We start from the raw sequence: 13,024 nt of genomic DNA on the forward strand, positions 1-13,024 counted from the left end.
TGGTGGATTCTTCCCTTTATCACTAAAAAGATCTTTCTATAGCTTATTAATTTTTGATTTTATATGCTTTAACAACTTTTTTTGGTTGCCTGGCATACCTTATTGGAACCTACCCCTTTTCTTCAACCATTGTGTATGTTTGTTTTAGGTGTGCCTTTGAAAATCACATAGCTAGACTAAAAGAACAACCACAACATCAGCAACATACAATGCTTTCAATATGACATTTTTTTTAAAAGTAAGTAGTTAAATCTGTTTACATTTATTGTGATCACCAACATATTTGTCCTTAATTCTTTCATCTTATTTTGTGCTTGTTTATTTTCCATGTTTTTTCTTTGCCTCCTGAATTGTTTCTTTCCTTCTATTGAATTGGTTATATTTTCCTTATTTCCTTCTACTCGACTAGTTCAGACATTATATATTCTTTTAAAGATATAACCTTAAATTTTTAAAATAAATACTGAACAAAGCCTACTTTCCATCAATATCTATCTCTTTCTTTTGAAACGAAGGACTGTTAACTTCCTATCCTTATCTCTCCTCAGTCATCTTTTCCTTCTTTGGCAAATATTTTATTTCTGCTTTGTTTTACAATTCCCCTGAAGTCAGTTGTTGTTAAATAGGGAGGGAGATACTTTACCTAACACTTCTGTGTATTCAGAGCAGAACAGAGGCGTCACATATCAGCTTAGTACACCACATCAATTGGAGTCCCTGATTTTGATAAGTCTGACAAATGAATTACCTTCATGGGGTTTCCATTTTTGGTCACATCTGGGAGAGATTATCTAGAAAAAGAGCTCTCTCATTTTGCCTAAGACTCCAGGAGTTGAATAGCAAGGAGGATGCTTATTAAGATATTCAGTAAAGGGAGAAATCACTGTGGCCTGTGGTCCCAGGAGTCCAGAGAGGCTACTGTAGGAGCAAACATTGGTTAGTCCTAGAAAAATGAGCAGAAAAGTTTTTTAAGAGCAAGAGTGATGTGACCAAGATGGAATTTTAGTAAGATCAACCAACAGCATTTACTACAGTTTCCATGCAGTAGGAGGGGTTATTCTTTACGGAGAGGAAGCCCCCTTAGGGTGCTGTTCTGTTAGAGCTGGCAGGAATGGAGGAAGGCCTGACCTCGGTAGGTGGCAAGAGGCAGGAAGGAAGAGCTGAGTAGGAGGTGGTTAGAAGGAAGAATTAGAGGAGGTGGATGCCAGTTACACATGAGAGGACGGAAGGGGGGCCAGTGCTGACGTTAAGGACTCCAAATGGGGGACAAGGAAAGTCCCTGCATGCACACTGCAGGATTTCCATCTAGGCAGGGGTTTGTGAATATGGGGCATTGCATGGTGCTTGGAGGTGGCTGTGACCTTTGGTGACACTGGCAGCCGTTAGTGCCAGAGGGCCTCAGTCCTGACAGGAGGCTTTAGCCACTGGGAGCTGTCCTGGTTGCTAAGGTACTCATGTGGGTAAGGATAAGGAAGATAGATCACTAGTGAGAAAGTCATAGGTCTGAAGCCCACCTTGAGCTGCCTCTCAGGCTCAGGACCAAGGCTGGGTGGTTCTAAGAGGGCCTGGGTCTGGCCGAGGGGGCTGCTGGACCCTGCGCATCAAGAAATTCAGGAGTCCATGGGCTCCAAGATCTTAAAGATGGCTTATGTCAGGGGGTAGGATTTCAGGTGTCTCTTCATTATACCATTTACAGCGAGTACTTGTAATTTGTGTATTCAGGAAAAAATAAGTCATTTTCCTCGTGGGGATAAGCTACCTTTTCCAAGCCCTGCCTGCTGTGCTTCCTTCTGAGCCAGGCTAAGGTCAAGTACACGTCTGCACTCCTTCCAGTTTCATGGACGAGAACGAGGGCTCGAGACCAGGGAACTTGCCCAGGCCTAGCGGAGGCGGAACGAAGCCCCGCAGGTTCCCGCCGCCGGCTCTCGGTGGCCCCTGGAGCTCGCAGGGCAGCCTGAGGACAGACACCTGGCAGACCCTACTCACCTGGGCGCTCCGGGCTGCTGGGCGGGGCCCCGCCCGCAGGCCCCGCCCCCGCAGCGCGCCAGGCCCAGGACCACGCCCCCAAGGGTCGGCCCCGCCCCGCCCGCCCCAGGCCCCGCCCCGCCCGCCCCAGGCCCCGCCCCGCCCGCCCCAGGCCCCGCCTCCCGCCGCCAGAGGAAACGGAAGTGGCGGCAGGCCCCGGCGGAAGCAGGAAGCGGCGGAGCGGGACCAGGCGCGGGCGGTGTTTGCTGCGGGGCCATGGCGGAGAAGTTCGACCACCTGGAGGAGCACCTGGAGAAGTTCGTGGAGAACATCCGGCAGCTCGGCATCATCGTCAGTGACTTCCAGCCTAGCAGCCAGGCCGGGCTCAACCAGAAGCTGTGAGTGGCGGCCGAGTCCGCCGGCGTCTGACGGCAGCCGGGGATCCTGGGGGTGGGGAGCCGGGGCTTGGGAGCCGGGTGGGGATCCTGGGAGCCGGGTGGGGGGTGGGGAGCCGGGGATCCTGGGAGCCGGGGATCCTGGGGGTGGGGGCCCGGGAGCCTGGCGGTGGTGGGGGCCAGGGAGCCAGGGGGCCGGTGGGGAGCCGGGGTCTGACCTGAGAGCCGCCCCTCTCTGCCGCCCTCCTCTGGACTTGGGCCCGCCCCCCTCCCTCTCCGTTTTGCTGGAACTTTATCTCGAGGGCCCGTTTGGACACGTCGTCAGGGCCACACAGTCATCAAAGTCATCAAAGCCTGCCCTGGCTGCCGTGACTCCTTCCCAGTTTTCTCCCCGGCCCTTCTGGGGAGTCCAGGCCCTGTCCCCAGAGGGGAGGCGGACTTCACGGGGTGCTCCAAACTGCACCCAGGAAGGAGAAGGTTGTGAACCACCTGCTGCCGAGGTCTGGATGTGGTGGAACTGGAAGGGGGAGGGTGGCGAGAAACGGTGCAGACCGCTTAGGAACTTCTTTGGCAGCAGTCCTGTGCTGGTGCTTGGTGCTAGGCCCTGGGGTGGACGGGACACACACACACACACACACACACACAGAAGGAATGCTGCAGAAGGGCTCTAGCTTTCTAGGGGCTACAGACATCAAACATAAGTGCAGCGCAGCCTTACAAACCCAGGGCTGGGGGACTAGCCTGGTGATCTTTTAAGCTCCAGAGGGGAGCAGAAATTAAACCAGGTGGGGGATGGCTTTCTCCTCCGGAATCGGAGGGTGGGTTCTTCCTCGGGAGTCTGCTGCGCACAAAACCAGCTGCACGTTGTCTTTGAGAGAAGATTGATGTTTTTCATCAGATTCTCAGAAGGGGTGGTTTTTATCACCCAAAACTGGCAGTCTCTACTTTAGAAGAGAATTGGATATCTAAGGGTATTCTCTAGTTCCAAAGCCTTCCTGGAATTCTGTAGCTAACTGTAAAGCTACTCGCCTTCGTGTGTAAGGAACTCTGGCCTGGAGCTCACCCCGGCCAGCTGGGTGGTGTTCCTGCTGTCATCTGAATTAACCACATGTTCTATTTTTGCCTTTTCCCTCAGGAATTTTATCGTTACTGGCTTACAGGATATTGATAAGTGCAGGCAGCAGCTTCATGACATTACTGTGCCTTTAGAAGTTTTTGAGTAAGTATTCTTAATTTGAGTATAACTCTTGTTTTATTGTGTTATAATGACGCCTTCAACCACTGGTATTTAAGAGCCTGTTTGTGGCAAGCACATCCTAGGTGCTGGGGATAAGCCAGGAAAGAAAATAGACAAAAACACCTGCTCTCAGGGAGCTTATGTTTTAATAGGATTAAAAATTCAAAAGAAATAGAATGAATAAAGAGTTACTAAATGTGCAGAAAACATCATAGGCTCCCCAAGTCCTGCTTAGACAAAACGGGCAGGCATATCACTTTTTTTTTTCTTGAGAGGCAGAAAGTCTTAGGTGGGCTTTATTATGAATTAAAAAATTCTAGGTAGAAACAGCCTGAGAAGTACTTTAGTGTGGTGTCTTCCAAACTACACTGGGAGTGCTCATTTTAGGAGATGGTAAGGATTTGCTCTTTTGTTGGGGGGAAAAGGTTCTTAGGCCAAGGAAATTTGGGAAGGCCATTCACTGTCTGCTGGGGGGAGAGTGGTGTGTGCCTCTCACAGTCGTGGCCCAGAGAATGCTTCCAGGAAATGGAATTTTCTGGCTTGTTTGGTTCAGGTTTTGTCACACTGGTTTCCCAGGTGAAAGAACTGCTAAGTAACCACAGTGGGCTGTTTGGCTACTAAGTGTATAAAATTCTGGACTTGTCCTTCCTCGGCCAGCACTGTTGTCTCATTGCCAAGTGGCGCCTCTCTCTCTCTCTCTATCTGGAGGCGGAGTGGGCTTGGAATGGCAAGAGCAAGAGCATGCTAGTCCTTTTTGCTTTAGAATTGCAATGTAAGTCACCAGATTTCCTGGAACAGTAAAGGGAAAGGTCATCATCTTACCTCCCAGAGGGTCAGAGATTTGAGTCCTAGTTACAGCACAGCTTAGCATCTGCCTGCCCCCAGGACACATAGGCTGCATTCTTTCTAGTCTCAGCTCTGTCCTCACCTGCTGGCGGCAATGTTGCGTGTCCTCAACGTGTTCTGTTGGCCCACCGAGCTCTCCGGGGTCAGGTGGGAGTGAAGGTCTCGTGCATATGGACAGCTCTAGACCCTGGACGGTGGCTGCCTGCCTGAGGAGTGTGTGCAGGTGGAGGCTCTTAGCCTTCCTTGGGTATTCTGAGTAGTGCAGCTCTGGCCTTGAACGTATAGGATGGATGTCAAGACACGCCAGGTGCCTCTGAAGGGCAAGTGAGAGAAAGAGGGTTGAGGAAAGATTGTGGGACAGCAGGCAGTGCAGCCTGGGCCACCAGAACCACAGCTGTAGGCACAGCCAGTGGGCAGAAGGGGTTAGGTTCATCGGGGGGATTAGGACTAGGCTGGCCTCGGAGCCCTGGTAAGCCGCAGATGCAAACTGTCCATCGATGTGCACAACGCAGGAGCCATTTCCAGGTCCTTAGTGGCCTTGGCAGCACATACTTTGGGACACACTGACGATAGCAGAGATAAAACTGTAGTCCTCGTCCTGTCCAGGACTTGAGGTTGATGTACTGGCAGAGTGGCACTTAGCCCTTGGGCCCTAGAAAAAGCCCAGCCCCGATGTTGCTGTTGAGACGGTTATTTGTTTAGGACACTTGAGCCTGTTGGGTGTTTTCTTCAGAAATGGATATATTTTGTTTAGCATTAATCATAATTTTGCTGCTTTCATTCCATCATTTCAAACACATTGCAATAAAATGGAATTTCTGGAACATGTGGTTTATTTATTTATTTTTTTTGTTATTTGTTATAATTATAGACCAATTTTTACACCATTAACAGTAACTTAACAGTATTTTTGATATAAAGTGATGATTTTTTTTTTTTTCTACTGGAGCATAAACTGGACTTTGGTAGTGGTGATTTCTTTTTCTTGGTGATGAATAATTGAATTTAGCCAAAGGATAGGAAAGTCTGTAAGGTACAGAAGCAGGCAGGTGGCCCACTGGTGATAAACGTGGATATTCATCTAGGCAGTATGCATGATGAAGTCTGTGGGGTAATGAAGACATTTTGGGGACAAATATCAAAAATTTCTAAAACAATTTTATAGTTTAGGAATTCATGGAAAGAATCTCTGTGTTAAATTCATGTGACTTGGCTGTAGTTAGGCAAGTAGTATGTCAGGGTCCTGCCCTCCTACAGTGGTGGACCAGAGTGTAAACAGTCTTGGGGGAGGAGGAGGGGCTGTCCTGCTTGCAGCTCCCTGCTCCCTCCAGCAGGCCCCAGGCTCCTCTACAAGGGGTTCCCCCAGGGACCCAGGGGGTACACCTGGAGCAGAGGCTGTGTCTTGCCCGCCTCCCTGGACACATTAGGTCTCTCCCGTCAAGAGCTGCCTGACCTTACAGGTTATTGTGAGGATCAAGGATACTGGCCACGAAACCTTTTGAAAAGCACAGATGCTAACGTAAAATGGTAGGGTTACAAAGCTTGCTTGATTTATACATGGTTATGACTTGATTTTGTGTGTTACTTTATTAAAAGTAATATGAGATCACATGATCTATACTTGCATAAATGAAAGAATCCTGATTCACGTGGTGCCCGGATGCCATTTTATCTAAACAAGGCCGTGTGCAGTTATACAGACCTAACTCTTTTCCTCCAATCAGAAAACTGTGAGACTAGGTATCAACCATGAGTCTGTTAATTGAGATGTTTCATGTTTCCAGATACATAGATCAAGGACGAAACCCCCAGCTCTACACCAAAGAGTGCCTGGAGAGGGCTCTGGCCAAGAATGAGCAAGTCAAAGGCAAGATCGACACCATGAAGGTAGGGATCTTGGAAGCAAAAGGTAAATACTTACAAAGCACGTTTGGCTAACAGACCTTGGCGTCTTCTCCGTACTTGGTAAAATGTAAACTAGTTCACACAGTTACGTGGCTGAGGTTTCGGTGTGAGCAGGCGGTAAGCGAAGTGCCTCTCCGGCAGACGCGGGGCAGCGGCGTGGTCGCCTTACTGTGAGGGGGTCCCGGGTAGCTGCCGTGGCTAGCTGTTCACGTTTATAAGGCTTCAGTGTCTCATGTTTGCACTTCAGTGCTTTTTGCTTTCTTTGCTAGGCCATTTCCTGTAGTTACGGTTCCGGGATTTAGAGGGTTCCCTGTGTGTGTCCAGTGCTTGTCTCCTGCACCTGACTCCAGACTCTAACTCCAGACTCCTTTGGACCCTGTCCTGCGTCCTGCAGTTCTCCAGAGAGTTTGCTCTGTGTGTTTCTTTGCTTTGATGAGAGCTAGAAAACACTATGCATCTTGAACATGAAATATGTAGGGGTAGGGGTCTTGGGGTTTTTTTCTTTCTTTTCTTTTTTTTTTTTTTTTTTTTTAACTTGAATTGACTGAGCTGTGGTTCTGATTGGGGGGGCGGGATGATGGTTTTTTCTTTGGTGCCCGGTGCCATCGCTGTAGTGGCCCCACATGCAGTGGCCTGGTACTGTGTGCCCTCCCACCTTTCCGCCTGCACTCTTATCCACATGGACCCCCAGGGCTCGAGTCTGTCGCCAGGAATCCCCCAGACCCCTCACCTTGTGGGTCCTTCTCATGTGGTCTCCTCCACGTAGAACGCTAGCATGTCTCTGGACACCGACTGTCCTTTGGGCTCAGCCTGTGTCACCCCCTTGGAGAGGCCTTGTAGACCAGCCTTTCCTAAAGCATCTCCGTTGAGAGTGCCTGATGAGGATGCTCCTTCTTCTTCCCTCTGTTCTGTCTCTGAGGCAGCTCCGGCTCCAGGACCTCGGGACACAAGTGTGCTCATCCTGCTGATGCCCCAGGCTCAGAGGACGCACTGGCCAAGTGAGGGGAATGAGCAGAGAGGCTGTGTCCATGACGTGTCTGTCACCTGCTGCCCTGGGGTTGCAGGGCTTCCATCCCCTCCCAAGTGATCCGTCCTGAGGTTCGGGTGCTGTGAGGGTTGCTGGGGTGCCCACAGCTGCTTTTCTGTTTTGTCACTTGGGGACCAGTTGCTGTTGAACTTGGCATCATCCTGGGGAGATACCACCTTAATTGATAGGGGGCCCTGATTATACTGTTGTGTGAGTGAGTAGAAATCCCTCTGACACACAGGCTGCGGGCCCGGTGCAGGGGCTCCTGCTGGCAGTCACCACGGGGACCATCGCCTTCAGTGGGCGTCTGTGTGGTGCTCAGTGGCGGTCTGTGTCACCTGGGGTCTGCACAGGTCTTGTGGCACAGTTCTGTGGTCCATTGGACCACATATTTAAGCTTCTGAAAGATGCAGCTTACTGGTGGTTGTGTCTAGGCTCAGTGTCTCTGGAGGATGTCTTATGTGCTGTGTCTTTGCTCATACCCGTAGTGCTGCTTTTCAGTATGACTTCTGCGAAGACTTTGAGGCACTGGCAGATACTTAGCTGCTCTTGTAAGATCGGCTTCAAACAAATGTTATGCTGATAAGTAGGATCAAGAAGCTGCAGCATTTGGAGTAGACAGGTTTCCAGGTGCTCGGAAAGCTTTGATCAGGCTGTTTGCACACAGTGAGTTTGTTGTGGTTTGAGTTAATAATTGCTTCATTAAATATTATTTGAAGATGCCTGTTACGTGTGTTGTCTGCAAAAATCATTTCCACCTGTGTGGCTGGCACTTAGGAGAGAGGCTTTCTCTGTCTGAAGTGTTTATTTTGTGTTGGACCGAGCACTCCTTCAGATAGTTTATAACATACCTGTGACATGGTTCCAAGTTCACAAGCAGGTGCTGGCAGCCCGTCTCCCAAGTGTCGCCTCCACAGGAGCTGAGTAGGCTGCGTGGGAACCGCCGCTTGCAGGGAGGGAAGCACACTTTATGCTGAGTTTGAGGCTCTGGGGGTGGGGAGTGTTTTTCACTTGGGTGATGGGTCACAAAGATCTTTTGATGTTGTATGTTTTTCTTCTTAGAAATTTAAAAGCCTGTTGATTCAAGAACTTTCTAAAGTATTTCCTGAAGACATGGCTAAGTATCGAAGCATCCGAGGGGAGGACCACGCCCCTTCCTAACTTCATCGTCCTGCTGTCCGAAGACCCTCCTGGTCTCAGGTGTGAGTCGCTGTGACCTTCAGGCAGGCTGTGTCTGACAGCAGCACCGATGTCCTCCAGCCTCCCTGTCCCTGTCCTTGGCCTTGGGGGATGGCGGGGCGGGGCCTGGAGGGCTTGCAGAGCTGTGCCCTGGCTGCCCCTCTGTCCCTGACGTGCATCTGTTCGGTCTTCAAGTTCTTAATTGGCCGGGGAGCGCGCGTCTTTGAGTGTGATGCATCTGATTCTTCTTGGCAGTAGTCTTGGGAATGTTAAGTATGATAGGTAAACTAAATTTTTAAAAATTCTACCTAATGGTTTTATTTTTATGTGCTGTTCTTTTTATTTTATTATGATGTCAAAGAAAGTTTAAGAAAAAAAAAGGAAAAGTTAAAAAAGAAAAATTGGCTTAATCTGAGAAGTATTTTAGGTTGATGTTTTGTGTTTTCAAGTATGGTGCATAAAGAATGTGTTCAATGTAACTGTTTACACGGATTTCAATTAGAAGCATATAATAAAACCTTTACGTATTTATAGGATTTATTCCATGTAATTATTTTTATAACATTTTATAGTATACTACAGTGTATCTTGTGAACAGTTAATTATTACTTCCTCAAAGTGTGAATAATATTCATAAAATTTGTTCTGCGGGTATTCAGGCAGGAAGAGCTAAAGCCAAAGGCTGTTCCCCTGTAGTGGCTCTCGGGTCTTGTAGAGGGCGGTGCCCACGTGAACAAGGTGGTGCATGGGCGCTAGGGAAGCACCCCCCGGGGCTGCGTGTCCCACCACAGGGGCTGCACACCATGGGGGCCAGCTGCCTGCTCCTGGCCCAGCGGCCCTGGGAGCCTGTGTTCCTGGTGCCCTCGGGGTGGCGTGGGCTGTGATCCAGGCATGCGCTGGGTCCCAGGCGTAGGGCAGCCGTTGTCAGGGATAACCTGCAGACCACCGCAGACCACCGGCAGCAGGGTGACCTGGACCCAGTTATTAGAAAGCAGGTCTTGGTGCACCTGGCTGGCTCAGGTGGTTAAGCGTCTGACACTTGATTTTGGCTCAGGTCGTGATCTCGGGGTTGTGAGATCGAGCCCTGTGTTGGGCTCTGCACTGTGCATAGTAGAATCTGCTTGAGATTCTCTCTCTCCTTCTGTGCCTCCCCGCCTTCCTCTCTCTCTCTCTCTCTCTCTCTCTCTCTTTCTCTCTTTCCCTTGTTCACTCTCTCATAAAAAAGAAATTGGGTCCTGTGGCGTCAGAGGTGTTAGGCTGGGCCCAGGAACCTGCATGGTCAGTGTGCATCCCTGGCCTGGTCTAGATCTAACGATCTTTGCTTCCCAAGGCAGCCTCACTTGCCCAGGGTCAGGGGCCAAGCTCCTCAGGAAGTTGCTACCACATTGTTAGCAGTTTGATTCTGCAGAACTACCCTGGGAAAGTCCCACCCTGGGGGCCAGTCTAGGTGAGCGGTGCTTCGAGTCCCATATAGGTCCTGGAGCCTCCAACCACCCTGACTGGCAGCCATTGCACAAGACTGGGGGGCCCGGCTTACCAAGTGCTTCCCATACCCCGGTCCCTGTGGGTCACTCAGCTGACCCTCTCCATGGCCCCCTGAGCTGTGGATTTCAGAGTCAGGAGCTGGGGTGCAGGGAGGCTGAATGGCAGAGCTGTGAGTTGGGTGTTGGCCGACTGTCCACGCCACTGCTGGTAAGACACCGCTTCACAGTAAATTAGTAGCCAGTTGCCCTAGACCCTCAGTCCGGGTCCCAGAACGTGATGCCATGACTCCCGGGTCTTGGTGGTCTCCCAGCCTCCTGGCACGGGTTTTTTCTGCTCCTCTGCACTGCTGCCTGGTGGGTCCAGAGGCTCTGAGGCTTGCAAGATATAGCCGGCAGCAGGGTGCTGTTCTGCATAGCTGGGCCTAGGAATCATCCATGGCCTTGGGCCGTTTCATACGTGTGTCTGACCCTTGGGATGAACAGGTCGCTGTGAGTTGGGATGCTTGTCCGGGAGCCGGGGGTAGTAAGTACACAGCCCCGGGGTTGGGCAGGTCACCGTGGATGGTTCACCAGTCTCCTTGGGAGCAGCTTTCCTGTTGGGGTGTATGGGTGGACGATGTCAGAACCCTTCACTCTCTTACGTGTATGTGACACCACAGGCACCCGAGTGGATCCCCAGGAGGTATAGGTATTGCAGCTTGGGATGCTGTGATATGGAGCATCAGAGGGCCTGCAGGCAGCCGTGCTGCAAACTCGATGGAGGTTTGACCTTGATCTGACTCCCACGTCTCCTGGACTTCTCCACCTGGAGGTCCAGGACCCCACATCAGACTCAGGATGCGTCCACCCCAGCTCACTCTCCCCTCGCTTGGCCTTGGCTGCTCTCAAGGGCCTCAGGTCAGTTAAAACGATAATCCGTGGATGACTCCCGGTACAGTACCTACCATACCGTGATTGCCTTTTTTCTGTGTCTTGCCTACCCATGGACCCCGCCCCCCCCCCCCCCCACCGAATGCTAGTTCCTTCTTCGATTTTAAGCTCTTCTCCCCACCCACTTCCCAGACGGATCAACCCACCAACCCGGAAGCCCAGTAGTTTGTGGTGATGCGTACTTGTATCTTCCACCACGAGGCTGGACCAGGGCTTTAAACCACTGTTCTGGGCAGTGGTGCTGCCTCTCTAGTTGAGAAAACCAAACCAAACTGAAGCCCACTTTTATGCAGAAGTAGAGTGTCCATCTTTTTGGATGCTCAGGTGCATCGCGGACACGTGGCAGGTTGGGCTCCAGACCACTGCAGGGAAGCAAGTACTGCAAGAAAGCCAGTCAAGTAAGTTCCTTGCCTTCCTGGTGTATAAAAGTTATGTTTACACTATACTGCAGCTTATTAAGTGTGCAGTAGCATTCCACCTAAAAAAATGACATTCAGACCATGAAAAGATCCCTTATTGCTCAAAAATGCCGACCATCATTTGAGCTTCCAGCAACTCACACTCACCGATCCTAGATTGCTGTAACAAACAGAATAATAAACAAGTTTGAAGTACTGTGAAGATGACCAAAACGGGACGCAGAGACAAAGTGAACAAATGCTTTTGGGGAAATGGTGCGGAGAGACTTGCTGGACATGGGGTTGCCACGAACACCCCCTTTGCAAGAAGCAGGATAAAGTGAAGCACAGCAAAAGGAGGTAAGCCTGTGAAACAGACGCATCCCAAGACCTAATATCTGTATTAACGTCTGAGGATTTTCATCTGTTTCTCCGTGGAGACCCAAGGGGGGCTGAGGGATCTCCAGGGACAGGACAAGGCCGTGAGGAGGGGTTCTGGGAGTGGGAAGGGCTGCCTAAGTGCACACACCTGCTCCAGAACATCTGCTGCTCCCGGGCACTCTCTCTGGCTGCCCTGACTGACTGGTGTAAACCACTGGAAATTCAGCTTATGGTTCCAGAGACCAGAAGGTGCCGACAGGGCCACCCGCTCTTGGGAGGGTCCTTTCTGAGTCATCCGGTTTCTGCTGGCTAACTCCCAACTATTCCCTGAGGCTGCAAACCCCTGTCCCCAGGCTCTGTCACGTGTCTCTCCACTGTGTCTCTCACAATGATGTTTGTTGCCAGACTTAGGGGCCCCTCCCTGCACCTCTACCCCCTTGACCATCCAGGATGTTCTCATCTTGTGAATGTTGATTGCATCCACAGACTGTTTGGAAAGAAGATGACATTCACAGGGTCTGCATGGACACACCTTTCTGGGAGCTCCCAGTCCCCCCACACTGTGTCCAGGCTTTGCTGCTGGGGGCTGCTGTATCTGTACCCCCAGATCTGTGCAAAGCCCGGCTGCTGCTGCCCACCTGACTGTCTGAGCCCCTCTTCCCGGGGATGCTGGCCATGAGTTGAGAGTTTAAGATCGAGGGCTGGTAAAGTCCGTGAAGTGTGTCCAGGTAGAGACAGAATGCTTGTCCTCTTCCTTCTCTCCTTCTCCCATTAAGATCCTTTTCTACTTTGGAAAAAAAAAAAAGAAAAAGACACGGTGCTGAAAAGAAAAAAAAGGCAGGTCATTGAGAACTGGCAGTGCCCTGGGCGGCTGGACCCCAGCTGCGGCCTTGAGGAGTGTGGGGAGGGAGGCTCGCGGAGGACCCTCTGGGCCCCTAAGGCGGTGCTGCAGAGGCTCATGTTGGAGTTTCATGAGAGCAAGGGTGGCGAGAAGTGACCAAAGCTGTGCTTCCTCATTTGCATGCTGAGCTTCCCTAAGTTTGTCCGGAGCTGTGAGGACAGTTTCTGGTGGCTTGTGACACATAAGGTCTCTCTGATCCTTTCTTCATAGGAATATGGTCTCCAAAAGCAAACATTTAAAGTGGGAAGTGGGTTTTTTCTTTTTTTTTTTTTTTTGCTAAGTGTACTGCGAACACAAATGGGACACACATGTGCATTTAATTGTAGCACACGTTAGAAGTATGGGCAGAGGACACTTCTTCTTCGAGGGCCCTGTG

General features: G+C 50.7%; 1 protein-coding gene across 1 annotated transcript; it reads left to right on the forward strand.

Moving 5' to 3' along the window:
- Positions 1-2,160: 2,160 nt before the first annotated feature.
- MED10 (mediator complex subunit 10) lies at positions 2,161-9,085 on the forward strand. Its single transcript, XM_072807375.1, has 4 exons — positions 2,161-2,363; positions 3,496-3,579; positions 6,228-6,330; positions 8,438-9,085. Exons 1-4 carry the CDS (start codon positions 2,242-2,244, stop codon positions 8,534-8,536), a joined length of 408 nt encoding a protein of 135 aa, XP_072663476.1. The 5' UTR covers positions 2,161-2,241; the 3' UTR covers positions 8,537-9,085.
- Positions 9,086-13,024: the final 3,939 nt, after the last annotated feature.

Source organism: Canis lupus, chromosome 31 (genome assembly GCF_048164855.1).
Source record: "Canis lupus baileyi chromosome 31, mCanLup2.hap1, whole genome shotgun sequence".
Lineage (NCBI taxonomy): Eukaryota > Metazoa > Chordata > Mammalia > Carnivora > Canidae > Canis > Canis lupus.

Bases quoted from the DNA above. Each gene is read 5' to 3' on its own strand.
- MED10 (XM_072807375.1), top strand. From the start codon at position 2,242: ATGGCGGAGAAGTTCGACCACCTGGAGGAGCACCTGGAGAAGTTCGTG. The intron at 2,364-3,495 runs GTGAGTGGCGGC...CTTTTCCCTCAG, and splicing joins GCCGGGCTCAACCAGAAGCT to GAATTTTATCGTTACTGGCT. The intron at 3,580-6,227 runs GTAAGTATTCTT...TCATGTTTCCAG, and splicing joins GTGCCTTTAGAAGTTTTTGA to ATACATAGATCAAGGACGAA.